Genomic DNA, 19,953 nt, shown 5'->3' on the forward strand with positions numbered 1-19,953 from the left:
TTAAATAAATTAATAATTAATTGTTTTAATTAATATATTAAAAATTAATTATTTTAAATTTTGAAAAAAATTATTGAATCTAAATCCAATTTATAATTTGAAAATAATAAAATTATTTATGTGAATGCAGTGTTGACTTTTGAAAACACTAAAATTATTACGAAAAACGATATGGAATTCCAGTAGAATTACCTATATAAGCTTTCACCTCTTTTATTCCTTTTATTCTGTATCTTATGTCTCCGTATTATCCAATCTTTCTGAACTGTTCTGCTTCTCCTTTCTTTTCTCAAATGCAGAGCTTTGGCAAGATCGTCTAGACCATGGCAATACTTAGGATACCATATGGATGTTGTAGAGATAACATGTAGGAGTTTTTTTACATTATTATACTGTAATCAAGGCTCAAGAGTTATAGCTGATTTCTGTTTCAATATGTTAATAAAAAATATAGAAAACTATTAAGAAACAAAGAGGACAATCACTTAAATGGGCACATGTGATGTGGAAATGTTTTTATTAGCTAAGATTAAAGTAAATAGGTATGTGTCCTAAATGTGTTTGGTGTTGTATATTAAGTGTAAAAACAACTTTAAAAATCTTGGAGGGGCGGAAGCTGTCGGAGGCTTTAACCTCCAATCGTCCTTGACGGTAAATCAGAGTGATTTCAACAAAGAAACTCCAATACCAAACATGCACTCAGACTTGACATTTTATGTTTAAAGATTTCATACAAAATTGCTACAATATAGTTATTTGATAAAATTATAAGCACCCGGTAAACATTAATCCAACAAAAGAAACAGACATATAGAACATCTGTCAAGTGATCTGAGTTTAATTTCACAATGCCTTTAGCTCAAAAAACAAACAGAAGCATGTTGTATTCCTCTGAAGTCATGGAAAGCTGGCGGCCACTGAAAACTCAACATGATAGCACACTATCCAAAGCTCCAAATTCAATGAACAAAAGCATGGAAAACAAAACAGGTTAATCAACTAAGTCTACCGGGGGCCAGGATTCGAATCAATTTCTGTCTACCGGAGGTTTTTATTCAAAATACCTCGGTCTTAATTGTATGCATAAGATTTTTATATCTCTTCTCTTTTTCCTTATAATTTTGTAGATACTTCTGGTGACGTGTATTTAATATTTTGATATCTTCTTCAATCATCAGCAGCTTTTGTTTTTTCCCTTCAATCTGAGTCAAGATTTCCATAGCTTCTGGAGAAATGTCCAACTTGTTTGTACAAGGAAAGCATATACAAGGATTCCTACAAAACATAGTAGCAAGATGAGTAATTTCTACTCAAAACCTAGGCATAATACACTTAAACCATCATCAAAGAAATGTGGAAGTATCATCGTTTGTAAAAAGTCAGACATTTAAAAGAATACATACCCATAACCAAGAGAAAGAGTTCCATTTTCTCTTATAATACCACCATCCAATGATACAGCACCCTCTTCTATACAGGGAAGAGCATCCACCATATTCTCTCTAGTTTTATAAACATGGAGCTTCTTGAAAAGGCTAAAGAGCACGGTCTCGCGAAGCCCGTACCCTGAAGTTGTCCTTGTCTGCAGGTGATGGATGTCCAGATCAATCATATTAACTGCATAACCCATAAACCCTGCTGGCATTCTCCCATTTGGCATCTTGGGATCAGGCAAGAATAGCTTCCTCTGAGAGTCATTATCATGCCAGGACCCATTGTGTGGCCTGTCAATTGAATTGTATGGCCTGTCAATGGAAACAATGTCTGCATGATGTCTTCTCTAGACAAAAATAAAAAATGAAATGCATCTAGCCATAAATCCTTCCTATAATTTTTTCTACAAAAAAATATCTATAAAATTAATCATATTTATATAATAATGAAAATTGTGGTTACGGTGACCCCTGAAGTACTGCATTACCTTATATTTTCAAAGCACATGACAAAAAAACGCTTGCTTATAGCTTTTCCAAGACCAGCTGCTTCAGCATGCAAGGCATGCACAATATCGATTTCTCCATTTTGTTTGTACTTCTCAAGAGAAATTGCAGTATTGAAAGATTTACAAATAACACCCAACATTTGCTCTTCTCCAAGATATTCAGCTAAAATTCTGCAAATAAATTAAGATAAAAACTCACTCAGAAGCACAATAAACCTCAAAAAATGTTTTGTTAGTGAACAAGTGATACAGGGGACATTTCGTTAATGATGGAATATTATGTTCAGTGTAAACAACATTTTTTGAAATTTCCACAATCATCATAATATCATTCCATACAACTACAATCACAATTTAAAACCAATAATTTTATTCCAAGTATTTTATTTTTGGTTGGCAGGGATGAGAAAAGAGAAAAATATGTCACCTGCTAAGCTCAGGACTCTGAACAGAACCAAGGAGAGCAACAACCCCAATTATATCTTCCAAGAAGTTATTCTGTTGCTTTTGGTGCGTAGTCAAACTGCATAAGACAGAAGCTGCTGAATTTTCCATGCTTTTAATTTTTGTAGTCATTTCCTCTTTGGTGTTGATGAACCCAGAGTCCACATAGTCTAATTGATAATGTTGAACATTATCTGCCAAATTAAAAACATACATAAACATCAAAAGCATCATTTAAGACACTAAGATTGGTCTAATGGTCAATGGCTTGAGTAGTATGCATGAGGTCGTAAGTTCAAACATCATTACCTCCACTGTGCACCCAAAAAACAAAACATGTCATTTATTAGAGTAAACTTTTAAGTATAATTTAATGTGGTAACAGACTAAAACTAGCATTCATAAATGCACAACTATGTCAACAGATAAAATAACATCTCATAAGACAAAAGGACATCAAATGCAAAGATTTCTTTCAATGGACAATACCATACATACTTTTCAGCATCAACATATCTTTCTCAATCCCATCCTTTTGCTTCAAACAATTTTCAAGACGTTCTTCTACTGTTCTAATTTTCTCACCAAGTCGTAAAATCTTTTTAAGTTGCTGCATTAGAAGTACATCAAGACAAAGTCAAGTTGAGGCAAAAATAATAAACCATAGACGGATAAGTTTCTGTAATCACCTAGCACAGTTTCATTGTTGACAATCTCTTAAATGAGAAAGCATTTTAGAAAAACAATAATTTTAATCTCATGCACTCACCTAATAAGTTTTGCTGTTATCATGAATTTTGAAGCATGATAAAACAAAAAGTGCCTTATTCGCATCTAAACCATTTATATTTGAGAACAAAAATCAAACAAAACATAACATATTTCACGTTTGATACCTTGCCATCATTTAGGATAGATATTAAATTGTTTTCACGATTAAGTGGTGTTAGTTCCGGCGGGGTTAAAATATTCTTCTCCGGGAGTTGTGTAGCCTCTTTCACATTGAACATTTTGATAACTTGAACCTGCAGACAAATCCCTCCAATTATAATTCATAACTAGGCCAAAATATATATTAAAATTAAAAAAAAATATATAACCTCTACATCCTGACGTAGCATGGTATATTGTGAGTGAGAAGCTTCAAAACTAAAAGTCCCCTCAATTTCTGGAACACTTATGGATGGGATGGTACAGCGTCCATGCTTGAAAGTGTACCGTATAGATTCCTCTGCATTGAAAAAGTCAGACCTAATTGTAAGCATATGAAACTGGCAATCTTGATCGTCGTGATGAATCTTCGTATCTACTTCTCCATCAATATTGACGATTTCAAATTCAATGTTTTCTAGCTGACCACCAACAGCACAAAAATCAGGCACCTGAAATTGCACACAATACATCAGTTAAAATTTAAGCAAATACACTGTAGTTCAATCATCAACAGAAACAAGCCTTATTCCATTAAGAGTGGTCGGTTAATTGGATCAAACTATGTCATAGTGTTCTATCCAAGACCATGCATCTTTCCAATCCGTTAATCTCGAGATCTTTTTTAATAATTTCTCTTATAATTTTTATATGTCTTCCTCTACCTCTAGTTGTTTGATTCCTCTCCATAACTCTTTTTATAAGAGAACCTACAAATCTTCTCTTTACATGTCAAAACCACCAAAGTCTATTTCCCACCATTTTTCTCGTATAGGTGTTATCCCAACCATGTCTTTAATGTTATCATTTCTAATTTTATCCTGTCTAGTCTTACCACACATTTAACTCAAGTCTTTTACTTTATTCTCGTGTTGATTTTTAACCGTCCGTCATGTACAACAACGTAGGTCTTATCACATTCCAATAAAATTTTCCTTTCAGTTTGATTGCTGCTTTTGTGTCGCATAATAAAATCCACGTGGCCCTCCTCCATTTCAACCACCTAACTTGAATTCGATGATTCACATCCCCTTTTATTTCTCCATAATTGTGTATTACAAACCAAAAATATTTAAACCGCGTGATTTGTGAGATGATATGGTCTTAAACTTTCACCTCTCGGTTAGAAACGCTTCTCCTTTTGTTAACTTACATTCCATATATTGTCTTACTTTTTCTTAGGCAAAAGACATGTGTTTCTAAGTCTAGTTTCAAAGTTTCCAACCTCTCATTTAAATTCTCCTTCAACTTTCCAAGTAGTACTATATCATCTGCAAAAAGCACATATCTCGGTGCTAACACTTAGATGTGTTAACGAGTACATCCATAATTAAAGTAAAAAGGTAGGGGCTTAAGGTTGAACATCGGTGCAATCCTATTGTAATAGAGAAATTGTCCGTCTCTCCACCCTATGCCTGCACACTAGTCGATACCCTTTCATACATATTTTGAATAGCTTGAATATATGCAATCCTAACTCATTTCTTCTCTAGGGTTTTCCATAAAATCTCTCAAGACACTATATCATAAGCCTTCTCTAAGTCAATGAAAATTAAGTACAAGTATTGTGGTTCATTCGATATAGCTCCATCACACGTCGTAGTAGATAGATCGTTTCTATGGTTGACCTTTCAAGCTAAAACTAAATTGATTCTCAATAACTTGAGTCTTTATTCTTAGTCTCCGTTCAATCACTATTTCCCATAACTTTATGGTATGATTCATAAGTTTAATCTTCCTATAATTTGCACAATTTTGCATATCTCCTTTATTCTTATGGATTGGAACTAAAGTGTTTTCTCCATTCATCAAACATTTATTTGACCTCATAATTTAGTTTAAGAGATTGGTTAGCCACTCACTGCCTTAATCTCTAAGAATTGTCCACACTTCAATAGGTATGTTGTTTGTCCCAACCGCCTTACTATTACTCATTCTTTTCAACTCTTCTTCCCGCAATTGAAATATTTTTATTAAACAAATTGTAGAAATGCGTATCAGAAAAAAATAACCTCTGATGCAATTCTCAAGCTTCTTCTCGCAATTGAAAACTCTTGCTTGAAAATACTTTTATTTTGAAAAACAACAGATATGGATGCTGCACCATGAACCAAACAAATTAGATAATATGGAAAGAAGATATAAGAACGTTTTAATTTGCAACCATAAAGTAAATTTAAATAATTAACTAGTAATGGCACTGTGCCCACAACCTCAAAAAAGTTGCAAGCTACATCAACATAGAACAGTTTGAAGTTTAAAAGTATAAACTAATGGTTACATATATGTAACATCATATTTAATTTAACAACATACCAATTTCTCCGTAACCTGCAGTTAACTTTAGCAGACCGCTAAGATTAATTTTTCCTTCATCATCCACCTGTAGATCAGAGTTTTCATTTAGCATATGAGGGAAAAAAACAGGGAAATAAAAGCTCATGCCTATATTGATATGAGGATATACATACATTTACCTACCTATATGTCTATCCTAGTACAAGCATCCATGCAAAACATTCATCACAGTATACTAGAATAGAGTTTGTAATAAAAAGCATTACCTTGTATGAAGTACTGCAATGATTTAGCATTTCAAATTCAGCCACAACAATATCAACCTCCGTGCCTTCAGGCACATGGTTTCTATATGTATCAAACATCTGGATGAAAGAAATACAAACAAATATGTCACCTAGAAACTTAATCTGATATAATGTTAGAAACACACATATGTGGTTGTGAGTGTATTAGTAATTTTACTTGGTATTAGTTTGTTATTGGCCATTCAACAAGTTAAATAAATATATGAACAATTTCATTAAGATCATCCAAAAAAAATTTAATTGGCCATTCAAGTGAACATTTGTGTAATCGTTAACCCCTGAATACTAGAACTCCAAAAAGGAAAAAAATAAACCCACAAAAAATTTATACCATTTAATCATTGATCGATTTAAAAGGACAAATGTTCCTTAACATAGACCATTCTTATATATATAGATCAACACCATTATCGTGATAAAAGCGAGTGTTCAATAACACCATTTAATCCATATATCATTCATAGTTTAGTTTAGTTTTTCATCAAATCACCATCTACTCATTTGATTGGAATTTGCAAAGTTTTCACAGATCCAACCCAGCATATAAACCTTGAAACATTTGACTTTCCATTGTCTAATCACTTTGTATATTGAAACATTTGCAGAACTCAGAAGCTGTAGCATTGATCTATCATTTTAAACTTTTTCGGACATTTTTATTATTTAACTTAATTACCAAACACAGCCCTCCCATATAATGTTGCTTTTAGGTCATAGCACCCATAAAAGAATGAACCTCAAACAAATGAATCATACAAAGACAAAATGTACATCAACCAACATATGCAACTTTGAGATACCTCCAACATTAACTCCTTGAAAATGTAACCTGGAAGTAGTTGGTCGTCTCTTATCTCAGGCTTCAGTGTAACATGTTTGGGATAACTAGGAAAAACTGAGTACAAAACAAATAACAAGCATAAGAATAAACAACGCTGAAAACTAATTTAATTCCTTATGAACAAAAAGACAAATATCAATCAAAAGCACCTCGACACGGAAAGGTTAGTGACAATGGAATTTTTTTTGAAGTAATAATCAAAGTAGTTCTATAGCCGGGCCTTATCTTGTCCAATTCATTACTTGTAACCATTGCATCCTGTATCAATTATTCCAAAACAATGCAATAGTTAATTTATTTCAATCAACAAGACCCAAAAGTACACAACATGCATACCATGATTTTTAAAGTCATTTTATTAGTTGAGAGTCCAATCTTCATTCCATGTACTTCGAAGTACAAGTTCTCAGCTGCCTGAAGTTGGATAGCCACATCTGGAGTTGTTTGAAATGGTGCTCGATTGCCATAGATGTCATAGCATGCAATGGCTAAGGTTGGAAATTTAGAACCAGCCCTGCATAACAAATAATTTATTGACCAATGGCATACAAAAGTCAACATTCTTAATCAGAAGTAGAAATACAAGTTATAATTAAACACAAAATTCCAACAGTTAAAAAAGATATGTCCGAGAAATAAACAAAAGGAAAAAAACTGTGAAGGAAAGTCGTGGACAATGAGAAGTTCGTACTTTAGCAATCATACCTTACATCTAGCTCTGGACTTTGGTCATCAGTTAGAAGTTCGTACTTCTCGGCACAATGAGAAGGTTTCCCTGTCACCCTTTTGTCACAACTTTTACTGATTGAGTCCACCTTACAGACAAAATCACCAAGGCACCATGTTACATTGCATGACGCCCAAAAAATAATTTACAAAGGCAAACTACAACTTACAATATAACATGAATACAAAGTTATAGAGAAAAGATGGCTATTGCAAGTAGAATGAAATTAAATTGACTATGTGTATGAAGATTTTGAAAATGTCCTTCAAAATTTAGTTCTTCAATTTCTCATAATTTTTTTCCTTGGGTTGAGTATACGTGGATGAAATTCTCAAGCTATTTGTTAAATATTTAAATGTAAGTTATTTTATTGTTTGAATATAAGAGTACAAGAAACGCTCTGCTCAATATTCATTTTTTTATTGGATGAAATAGATGTGGATCCCAAACTTTAAAAACATGTTTCATGTAAAATGGTGAGACTAATATAAATTTCAACTAATAAGAAAATGACTGTTAAAATGAGAGTTTCATTCCTCTTAAATATAGATATAAATGAAAGTTTTCTTGGCATATTACTTTCTAATTCTATTTTTTCACTTTCTTTAATCGCAGAGGTATTGCAACCAAATCTGTATCTCACCTCATCATTGAAAGTATAATTAATTGACGAGACAGATATAAAATGGAACTAATAAAATACTTACCACCCCAACTTGCTGTCGTTTATAACGGTTTGGGATCGGCGTGTCAAAACAAGCAGGAGATTTCTGTTGTATCTTATTAAGTTGATTCTCCCATTCAGTACTTCCAACAGCTACAAGCTGTTACGTATTGCTTAGAAGTTAGAAATGTTAAAGTTTTCGACCGTATAAAACAAATATACAACAAAATTTATCCACCTAACCTTTTCTGTGTCGATAACGGTTATAGGTAAAGACAATGAATTACCAACATTCAATGTGGGGTCTTCCTGGTCTTCCTCATTACTGTAGAGAGAACACCCCTTCTCATCAGGGATATCTATTGGCCTTTATATGCAAGCAAATGACAATGAATAGAAACAATTTTAGAGGGTTTATATGATTTTTGAATGGCACAATTTTGCAAAAGTATGTACAACGAACCTGCATATAATCCGAGCTTCTCCTATTAACAAAAAAAACATTGAAAGTGGTCACTTGACAGAATAAGCTTATCTCACTGGTCAGAAAAGCTTATACATATCACATTTTAACAAAGTTATTCCCTTTTTCTATATTTAAACAAGCACACGTTGACTTTACAGTTAAATTTAAAAGCAATAAGATAAACATAATATATTCTATAATTTAGATTGTTTTAATACATTTCGTTCAATGCTCAACTTTTCATTAACCTTGAATTTGGGAGATATGAGATGGAACAGCCATTACTACATTCTATTTCATTCTATATTATTAAAACAAATAGGAAAGGTTAATGCTTTACTTTATGTGCTACATTTAGGAATCTTACCACCCGGGTCTCCTTCAAATCCTTCAAGCAAAAAGTACTCTATGGTTGCATAAACATTGTTGGAAATCCCAGGACATGCTCCTTTTAACACTTTAATTCTCTGTCCATTACTCCATGATTTTTCCTTTCTTTTCAGAATCCGGTGAACTCTAACGACTTCATATTAGCAAGAAAAATAGAATCACAAAATGGAATATTCAATTTAGTCCAATAGCAGCAAATATATACATATTTACTACATGAGACTAGTCTAGAGCAACAGTTCAAATATCCATTTCATAAATTCGCTTATCAGAGGATTAGCAAAGTTCATTTATTCCTTTGTTAGTATACATGAGCATTTTCTGCAAAACACTGTGATTTGAACTGCCACAAGCAACAATCACAAATAGAAGCAATTGCCATCAAATTTTAGTAAGTCATACCCTCTTTAGAAATGCCAAGTGCTTTCTTGTTTGGTGGACTGACAATTATAACCGGGTTATCCTCTGCGGTGGCATCAGCTTCTTCATCATATTGATTGTGCATTTTTATCATCCACTCCTGGTACTCCTTTTCGAGCTGCGCAGGAGTTAACATTTTTGTATCCATGCTAATTTCAACAGAAACAGCTGCTGATTGTAAATAACAGATAAGTTTAGTACTTTTGAGTATTTAATAAGCAGAAAAAACCGGTCATGAGAATTTAACTTGAAACAGTGTGATGAGAATTTAGAAGCAGAAAATACCGGTCTCTTTGTCAGAAATTTTACTTCCCAGGTTCTTCAAGGCAACGGTGAAATGATTGTGGTGAGCTAAATCTGTCTGAAAAGGCATTATTCTTTTGATTATCCTTAAATTAAGAAAAAATTAAAAGACAACAATATCATTTTGTATATTAGTCCATCATACTAGACAAATAGCAGACTCATTAGATTTATATCCAGTTATACATGTATACACAAATATGAAAAAGCACGGGCACTTGTATTTTCTTGGAAGGATTAATGGAACATACATGATGCATCTTTATATGTGCACCACATAATATGTAATTGTAGCCAATATGATTTTTTAAGCATGTAAATTATCACGGTCACAGTAGCGAAGGGCGCACAATTTATTTACAAATATTTTTAACTATTGCAAGCCTAACCTTTGACTGGGTTGGCTTAAAACCAGCATCAGTTTCTGCAAATTAGAAAGTCGGACTTAGATGACCAACAAGAGAATCATAAAAAATATGAGAATGTAAGGTAACATATGGTTACTACATACCAACAAAGCATTTAACCCTCAGAGAACATCTCTTCAATATGCTTCCTCTACTGCTACTTACTCTTTTGTTCCTAAAGTCCATAAAAGGAAGGAAAGTCTGGCCAAAAAGAACTGTAACTGATTAGCAACCTCTAAAAGATGATTTTCCACCAATTAGGCATAAATAACTAAAAAGTCAATCGACTTTAAAACAAACTAATAGGTTAATTGAAAGAAATATGGCTGGAAATTTTAGAATTCATGACTGATTTTTATGTTGATAAAAATAAAACTACATTAAAGAACATGCTTATGAGTTTTCTATCAAAAATATATTTATATTATTCATTAACCATTTAAAAAATAATGTTACCCAACAAGTTCAGAAAAAAGGTTTAAAACTTACCAACAAGTTTTCAATAAATTATCAACAAATTCAGAAAAAAGGTATAAAATTTACCCAACGAGCATCTGGAAGGAGACGACCAAGCCGCCTAATGGAGACCCGGCTAAAATCTTGGAAGTTTTCTCTTATAATATAACCATCGGCCGTTAATTTTTCCAAAACCCTCTCAATACTCTCCTTTCCCTGCAATAATGTAAGGATTCATTTGATTTGTTTTGATTATGAGATCCAAGATAGACGAAATCCAATACTACAGGCTATTTATTTTTGTTACCTTTGTGAAAGGGAAATATACAAATCTAAGGCGTGCATTTGCTTCATGGAATCCTCTTGTGCCTAAAATATGGTTATTCAATTAGAACTCAACACCCACATTTCTTTACAGTTAATCAGGTGAAATGGTTAAGCAGTATAATGTTAGACATACTGATTAAAAAAATCATTTAGCTTATCTCAAACTAAACATTGCTAGATAGAATTATAATTCATGAACATACCATCGTGGTCATCTTTAATTGACAGGCGAAGCTGCAGAACAAATTCAGGACCATTACAAGAATGCAAATTGGTAGTTGCGACCTCCCCACCCTGAATCTCTGTCAGATCAACACCATTGACCTACAAAAGAACCAAACTTGTTACAATCTTGTATATGCAGTTATGTGACATCAAGTAACCCTTTCATGGAACACAAATTACATTTTTCTTCAAAATATTGAAAGTGACAACTATAAAATTTACAGCAGTGCAAAGCAAGGAGTCTGTGGCCAGCCACCAAAAGAACAAGAGAATCCGCCATCAAGATTCAGATTTCAAGTACATGTCTTGTTTATTTGTTTCCCAATATAATCTACTAAGCAAAAAAAATCAAACCAAAGTGTACAAACCAACGATACTTGCCTAGAAGAAGTTTCCGCAATACCTGAGCTGTAACACTAATGCCAACCGGCAATGATTAAACTAACTAAACATGTATAACAGAATTACATTATACAATTATCTTTGAAGAGTTGAGTGTAGTTCCTAGTTCTAGCATTCATTGAGTACTTGACACAAATATGCTACCAGATTAATCCATAATAGTATCAATAAGCTAAGTGAAGGTAATGCTGGAGCAAGAACCTGAAACTCAATTGGTGTGATAGTCTTCCCTCTGGCAGACAAGTCATCATTCTGTATGAATGAAACAAATTAAAAGGCATATTTTCAAGGCAATGACAAAAATATTTAGCCAAGGAACAATAATGTTTCAGAGGTTTGTGACCAACTTTCTGTTGCATAAAAACTGAATGTACTAAGATTTAGAACATTATGGTGGATTGCTGTGATAGTTCCCTCCTCATAAGTTATGACTTATTATGGAATCTCTTAAGTGGGGCTTCATCATTTACAGGGAAATGTTTGTGAGATATCTATGTTATGGTTATTCTTAAAATCTTTTGGCAGTTAAGGTTTAGTTTGATAAAACTATAAAACAATTAAAGAGGTTATTTAGATGTAAAATATTATATTAATTGTATAAATCTATATTTCTTAAAACAAGGATAATGAAGCTCCACTCAGTCACCACATTAATTTTTTGTAAGGATGAATTTAATTTTGTTCCATTTCTTTTTTCCAGAATATTCTCAACTATTCTGGTCCATGCCATTTGTGAAAACGCAAACATACATCCAAATATAGATTTGTATGAAATATCATTCTTCCAGACAATTTCAGCCTAATAGTTTTGAGCACAAGAAACAAACTCAAATATAGTTGGGAAAAAGAAAATGATCAAAGGGAAGAAAAACATAAAAAGGCTAACAAACTATTAATTACAATAAGCAGCAATACGACAACAATAAACAGCAGTAGATAAGATATGAATTTAATGGGTATACACTGCCAATGTAAATCATAATAATGATAAATGTTAATTTTTATATTGACAATATTAAAAGGAAAATGAATATATGGAGTAATCTCATCTTTTAAATTGATTCAATTCATAGGCATGTTTTAACCTGAATGTAGGGGAAATATATGTCCTTGAGGCGGCACTGGAGTTTGTTAATATCAACACCTTTTACTTTTGGCTCGTAAATATCAACCTGCAAAAGTACCAAATCTTATGTTCAATTTCATCCTTACATATGTCATCCCATTCATTATTACCAAAACTACTTCATGAATTTCATGTTTCCTTTCTTCAGCTTTCTGCGGAAGAGTATAATAATAAATAAACTTGATTTTCTTTTCCCTTTCCCTCCCCTCCACTCCAACCATAACATTTAGGATATTTATTTTCGCTCCCATTGCTTTCCTTCCCTAAATTCCTTCATCTCCCATTCCGCAATGCTGCTGAAAACAAACAAGAACACCCAAAGACGAGAGATGCATACCTTTGTAAAACTGCCATCAGAATTACTAATTTCATCCTTTAAGATTTCTCTTATGCCACCATTGGTCTAAATGAAAAAGAAAACGATACTATCAGTTGAGAACATTAAAATACGACGAAAAAGTATGCATTAAATTCATTGCATTGTTAGGGAAACATGAATACCTTCCATGTAACTTCAGAGTTAGATCTACTTAACAAAGCTTCTCTCTGAAGAAGTAACATGTAGACTTTCTTTACGTGTTTTGTTTTGGACGAAACACGAGTACGCCTGTAATGTGAGAATAGAAAGAATAAGAGAGGGAATGATAAAGAGATGATTTTGAGATGTACTTGAACAGAAGAAAGACAGAAAGATATTTATCTTAGAAACAATCATACCTCCCCAAGTGCATGGATGCTACAGGTCCTCCATATCCAAACATCCCAAAGTAAGGCTGCACAGCACAATCAATACAACAAAGCAAACAATAATTTGAAATGTGCAAAAGAGTAATCAATCTCAATCCCGATGATTAACAATTGGATGTTTCTTTGTGCATAAGCATCACAGACAACATATTTGACCAGAAGTGTAGATAAAGGAAATGCTTCTGGTCACCCATATATTATTTATGCAGGTATGCTCTTCTAGCTTAAAATGTTTGTCCTATCTGAACATTGTCAGCAGAAAATAAGAAATAGTGTTCAATGAAGGTATGTGATCCTAGCATAAAGATAATTTTTCGTCCAAATGTTGTCCTATTAGAGCATGTTACAACAAAGATTAAAGGGTGAAAGAGGACAAAAATGAAGATTACCCTTAAGTATGGGGGCTTTCCCCCAATAGCCATTGGTTTTGATAATCTGTGAACCGAAGCACCCATCTTTCCCCTGTGCAAGAGATAAGAAGTCCATAATCAAGAGAAACGGTGGAATACGCAAACAGATAAATCTTAAAAGGCAATGGTACAAATAGATTGAAAGTCACTGAAAGTGTGATTTAATATTTTAAAATTTAAAAGTCTATTGTGTTAAAGACAAATACTCATTTATTCATAACAAAAGCTAGCAATATTTGAAACTAGGTATAATTTAGAAAAACACTAATGTTTTAGCATAATTGAAATTTTAGGACTTGTTTTTGGTTTTGAGAAAGTTTGCATGTTTGGACTAGCAGATATTTATAAAACAACAAAGGTGAAATGGAGAACACAACAAGAATATAAAAACAAAATGAACATAAGATGGGGTTCTTGTTAAAAATGTTTTTTCAAACCAAACACAGTACTACAACTTCTTCAGACTTTGCTTTTAATAAAATGAAGGTATATCTGATTGTTATATTTAACACAGATAACCAACAAAATCTGAAAAAGATAGTTAGACTCTTCCAGCTGAAAACTATATCGCCTATTACTATCTATGAGCAGTACAATCAATTTCAGTCTCTCCTTTATATCCATTTTATTAGATATTAAACTTGATTAAGTTGAAAAAACAAAACTTTTTACTGAAATTTTGATCATGACGCCTAACTTTGAATCTCTTTGGCTATCGACATAGAAAAAGAGTTCAAATTGATATGTCAGAGATCATTAAGCAAGAAAGTGACATACTGTGATAGCAACTAAGGAATCGCATGCAATGAAATTGAGTCAGAGAAAAAGCTGAAATCAGTTGATCAACAAATCTGCACTTACCTAAGTTTTAAATAACAAAAAGTTCAAAAGGCTTCTGAAAGTAAGTGTATTTTAACTCAAATAACAGAATATCATAATGTACTTTGCAACTTCGAAAAGTTCATGAAATAATCTAAAAACAGATAGCTACCATTTTACTAGTGAATTCTCATCGGAGTCATCCATTCCAGAACCATTGTCAAAAATTGAAATCTTATCGTCAGTAACATTTACTCTGCAAAACATAAAAAGTCACATGAACAAGTGATAATTGATTGCACCAGTCTAAGAAACCAACAAGCAAACACTAGAGATTATAAAAATCAACTATGTATTCCAATACATTTATTACGATCAGAAATAGTGGAAGATAGTTTATGTCAAAAATGGTGGCACCTATTAATCATTAGAAACTCAACAACTTAACTTCCATAGAAATGGGACACACGCGATGCTATATTTTAAGCTTATTTTTATGCTTTATAGTCTATAAATTCTTATGTTTAAAAAAGATATGTTGAATAAACTACTAAGAAATGCAAATAAAAACTAACCATAGTGTTATATAAACTACTACGCAATGCAAATAAAAACTAACCATGTGTTGAATAAGCTATATAAACTACTATAAAAACTAACTTACCACCGAACCATTACTTTTATGCAAAACAGCCATTGTGTTCCCAAAAAGCTATGGACTTCTTGAAGATTTTGTTATAACCAGTGCTTTAGAGCAGATAAAATCAATTTCTACAGGGCTACTTTGACAACGCTATATAACAATGATTACAAAAATGTGTACATGATTTTAGAAAGAAAATTACTTCACTATCCCTAAACTCCTAACTCTTTCTACTGACATAAGACTGATGTCAAATAGCTGATTCTTTTTATCCTAAACTCTTTTGTCAAATAAAGGACAAGAAAAACAAACAGGTTGAGTCTAATTGAAAGGGCTAGAGTTTTATAATATGGCAAACTAAAATGTAAAGTAAGATTAATAGAAGTATTCATATTTAGTATCGGACACTCCTCCGGTAGTTCAGACATAAAAGAAATATCATTTTATCACATTCATATCATATGCAACTATACCTGACTAGCTTCCGATTATTTTTCCCGTTGAACCACACAGCTTGCAAAGCATTATCCTGATAATATATGAATAACAGTGTTAGTGTTGATATGTGCAAAACCATCATAAAAAAAAATTGAGTTTATAGTCTGTTTTGTTAATGAGCTCACAATCAAGTCAGCAATAGCAGCTTCGAAATTATACTCATCAGGAAGCTCCAGTAGCAAATCTGTATCCGGTGTTAAGTCCCACATATTCTGCATTTCAGACAGATGGCAAAATAATAAGAAATACTACAACGGTATCCTATTGTTTAACAATATAGCTGACAGGGGCAGAGAAACAAGAGAGATTCCAACCTCAAAGGTCTGAGCCACATCGCTACTCCCATCCTGATTGAAAAGAAACACAGACAATGAAAACAAATACCAAAGTTTCAGCAACAAAGCAAAGGAATAATAATACCAAACTCAAAACCAGAGAAAAGAAACACCAACACACAATAAGACAAACAGAAGGAGGCATAATAGTGTGATATACTTACATTAAGGCGCAAAATATGGCACTTCCGAGGCATGAAATTTTTAAATTCGATAACATTTCTTATCTTATTATCACCAGCATCCTCAAGATACAAACCACTTCCCTTCCAATTTATATCCCTTTTCTTCTTCATCCATTCACATTTTTTCCGAAGTTCCAAATACTTTTCTCGAACTAATCCAACAAAATCCTCAAAATGCATCTCAGTTTCTACACTCCACACTGTCAATTCCACACTGGTTCCATTCGGCAACAAAACTTTGAACCTGAACTCTCTTCTTCGTATTCCAATATCATCGTCATCTTCATCACTAATCATGAGTTTCCTCTTTTTAGGGTTGGCAACAACCAATGCCCTTTCCATGCCTCCGCTCTGAAAAAACAGAAACAACAACAACAACACAACTTCAATACTATTTCTATTTCAAAGTTCAAACAAAGCAAATAAACAAACAAAAAAAGCAAAAAAAATATATACAAATACGAAAACAGAAATTAAAAGCGATTTTGATTTCAAAATCAGATACCTATAAATAGAAACTTAGTTAACACGCTTCAGCGTTCATAAAAAAGTAAGCAATCGAAGGTGAAAAACGAGAACGAAGTGTGAAATGTACATTGATTTAAGCTTATATAATGCATGTAACAGTGATTAATCAGAAGAAGAACACTACGATTTTGGTAAGCTCTTGATGTTCCGTGTAGAACAAGGAAATAAAATGAAATCGGAAATGGAAGTTTTCAGTGATTTTAGCAGCGTGGAAGTGATTATGAAAAGCGCTTCTGCGGTTAGAAGTATGGAAGAAAATGAGAGGGTTCTGAAAGGGTTTTGAAGAGTGGAAGATAAACGGTTTTGAAGCTTAGTGGGTTTGCTTGTGTTGTGTGTGGGAAGAAAAATTAAAGAGAAAGAGTGAAAATAGTGTGATCTTTGAGAAGATAATAAGACAAATAATGAAATGGAAAAAGGAATTAAAGAAAAAGCTGTTTAATACTAAAAAAAATAGCTGCAACCTGCAAGCTATAATCCTAATAGCAATTAAACATACTAAAAAATAGGTGTAATAAATATTAATAATAAGGAAAAGAATTGGGAGCATCTCTGGCCAGTAAAAAAGTGACACGTGGACTAGATTGTTTGAGTAATGCAGGAGGCATGATTTGTACTATCAAATTCATTTTACTGCCCCAATCCATTCTACGATATCTCAAAAGTTAGAGGATATTTTTGACTTTTACTTCAAATAGTTCTTCTCAAAATCTCTATTCCGTTTTTTTTTTCATTTTGAGATCTAAAAATTCATAATTAATTATAATTTTAATCTTTCTATTTTTATTTTAGTTTTTTAGTTTTAATCCTCTATTTTAAAATCTAAAATTTCAGTCTTTTATTTTCATTTTTTTTTATTTTGGTCTCTTATTTTAAAATTTGAAATTTTGATATTTTTAGTTTTAGTTTTTTTAATTTTTTATTCTCCTATTTTTAATTTTTTTTTAATTTTTTTTTAATTTTAATTCCCTTTTTGATTTAGAATTAATTTTTAAGAGATTAAAAAGTCAAAAAAATAAAAATAGAAAAATCAAAATTATGAATTTTAAAACATGGGGACCAAAAACGAATTTTTTACTCAAGTAACCCATTTTTTCAAAAAAAAACTAAAATAATTCACTTTTCAGATTAATATCCAAACTACTCCACTTTTAAGAGGTGACGTCTGCTCTTTAAATTAAAGAGATGGCGCCAATTTGATTGACTTATGCACATGGTATTGTCAATCCAATTGGCTTCTATGTGTTTGATTTTAAAGGAGACGCCAATTTGTCTGGCACTTATATGTATTTACATCGGACCAATTGACTTCCGGTATCGGGGGAGACCAGGACGATTGAAGGGAGACATTGGTGTGAATGATGCATTGAGGAAAGGTTGAAATGATTGTTATGGTGTTTAGTAAGCATATGGTTGTTGCATCATCCATTGTGTATGCTTAACTTGTCTGGTCAAGATCCATTCAAGGCTCACTTGTTCATAGTCTATTATGGAGGTTTCTTTGGTCTGTTTAGCATTCACTTCATGGCCTTACATGTTCATCTTTTGATTGTCTATGTTCATTGGTTCAAGCCCATTTCCATTGCATCACAACTTCCACTTGATTAAATCCATCCCTAACAATGCATCTAATCATATCCTCTGACCATACCCTCATGCCTAGTCCATGCCTAACCTATTTCACCTAGCCAATATCATTCATGCCATTTGCATTGTCATTGTTGTTTGGTCAATGAATCTTTGATTATGACCTAGTTCATTGTACATCTTGGGCATTGCTAGAGTTTTTGTTTCATGTTTGGCATTGCTCATCCAAGTTAGGGTCATGTCCATTGATCCATGATTAGGTATTCATCAAGTTCATCCATGTTATCATTTTCATTCATTTCAATATCTTTCATATCCTTACAATTCATTTCAAACAGTCAATGCATTCAAATATCAAATATCATTTCATACAATCACATCCAAAATCCATACATGTACAAAGGCTACAAAATTGACCATTCTTTTTGTCAACATTTGACTTTTTACGCGACAACCACAACATTTAAAAACAACATTTTTAAAGGATTACAACAATCAAACAATCAAACTGATATCATTTGGTCCAAACATCACTTCTCTAACATCCTTATCATTTTTTACTCGCACTCATCCATGTAGGCATCGATTCTCTCAATACTTTTAATTTTTTCGCCTTCATGTATGTTTCCGTCTAACCAACGAACCAACTCGCTCTGTAGTTGCTCAAAACGATAGATGTTTCAGAAGAACATCTCCATTGGAGGCTTGTCTCTCGAATAAATCACTTTTCCATAGCGGCGACGAAGACGGACCATGTTTGCAATATAATGAAAAGAGATGTGGAAAATGAATCATACAGTACCTCTATCGCCTCTTTAATTTAGAGGGCAAACACCAATTCATCTGACATCACCTCTTAAAAGTGTGGTAGTTTGGAAATTAATCTAAAAAGTGAATTATTTTGAGATTTTTTTTAAAAAGTGGGTTAGTTGAGTAAAAATTTCACCAAAAATCAAAAAGATCAAAATAGAAGATCAAAATTCCATATTTTAAAATAGAATGATCAAAAATTTTAAAAAATTAAAATATTGAAACCAAAATTACAATTAAATCAATATTTTTTATATAAAATTATAGAGAAAACACTTTTGTAGAAATGAATTAGCAATTTTAAAAATTATCGTAGAAGTGAATAGATCCAAAAAAGACATTTCATTGATTTTTATAATTATTTGATATTTTGACAAAATATATCTATAATTTAATAGATCTAGAAATTAACAAATTGTTTTTTCACCGACAAAAATAATTGTTAAAAAAATGAATAAATAAAATAAAATAAAATAATCAAGGTGCATTCTTTATGAATATAATATTGAAAATATAATAACTATATTGTTTGATTAAAAAAACTATAAATATTTTTTATTTTTAAAAATATTGTTATACATAATTTTTCTCATAATTATTGTCACGTCCGTACGACTAACAGATATGTGATATTGAATAATTATTTTATTAATTTATTATTGATAATCATTGTATAAATAGATTATCTAAAACTTAAACTATTAAATTTTGTAGTATA

The 19,953-nt window shown here is 32.1% G+C and overlaps 1 protein-coding gene across 8 annotated transcripts; it reads right to left on the reverse strand.

Annotated features, from left to right (window-relative positions):
• Positions 1 to 680: 680 nt before the first annotated feature.
• On the reverse strand, positions 681 to 17,292 carry LOC127092098 (structural maintenance of chromosomes flexible hinge domain-containing protein GMI1). Of its 8 annotated transcripts, none has more exons than XM_051030905.1 (37): positions 16,819 to 17,292; positions 16,293 to 16,664; positions 16,108 to 16,140; positions 15,919 to 16,005; positions 15,769 to 15,824; positions 14,825 to 14,908; positions 13,813 to 13,885; positions 13,394 to 13,449; positions 13,178 to 13,283; positions 13,014 to 13,079; positions 12,636 to 12,722; positions 11,752 to 11,802; positions 11,127 to 11,247; positions 10,904 to 10,965; positions 10,684 to 10,812; positions 10,245 to 10,341; positions 10,123 to 10,157; positions 9,716 to 9,791; positions 9,413 to 9,601; positions 8,988 to 9,143; positions 8,618 to 8,639; positions 8,398 to 8,521; positions 8,198 to 8,314; positions 7,469 to 7,578; positions 7,100 to 7,277; positions 6,913 to 7,021; positions 6,723 to 6,817; positions 5,881 to 5,979; positions 5,633 to 5,699; positions 5,329 to 5,414; positions 3,487 to 3,768; positions 3,283 to 3,411; positions 2,876 to 2,996; positions 2,370 to 2,580; positions 1,922 to 2,113; positions 1,404 to 1,724; positions 681 to 1,275 (listed from the first exon to the last, which is right to left on the reverse strand). In XM_051030905.1, the coding sequence occupies exons 2-37, from the start codon at positions 16,653 to 16,655 to the stop codon at positions 1,056 to 1,058; spliced, it is 4,410 nt and encodes a 1,469-aa protein (XP_050886862.1). In that variant the 5' UTR covers positions 16,656 to 16,664; positions 16,819 to 17,292; the 3' UTR covers positions 681 to 1,055. The 8 variants fall into 8 exon arrangements, with proteins under 8 accessions (XP_050886862.1, XP_050886859.1, XP_050886858.1 ...); XM_051030902.1 differs by having other exon boundaries at positions 1,404 to 1,745; positions 16,966 to 17,291; XM_051030901.1 differs by having other exon boundaries at positions 1,404 to 1,745; positions 16,909 to 17,291.
• Between the last annotated feature and the right edge of the window lie 2,661 nt (positions 17,293 to 19,953).

The sequence above is a fragment of the Lathyrus oleraceus genome, chromosome 6 (assembly GCF_024323335.1).
Source record: "Lathyrus oleraceus cultivar Zhongwan6 chromosome 6, CAAS_Psat_ZW6_1.0, whole genome shotgun sequence".
In the NCBI taxonomy this organism is placed as follows: Eukaryota; Viridiplantae; Streptophyta; class Magnoliopsida; order Fabales; family Fabaceae; genus Lathyrus; species Lathyrus oleraceus.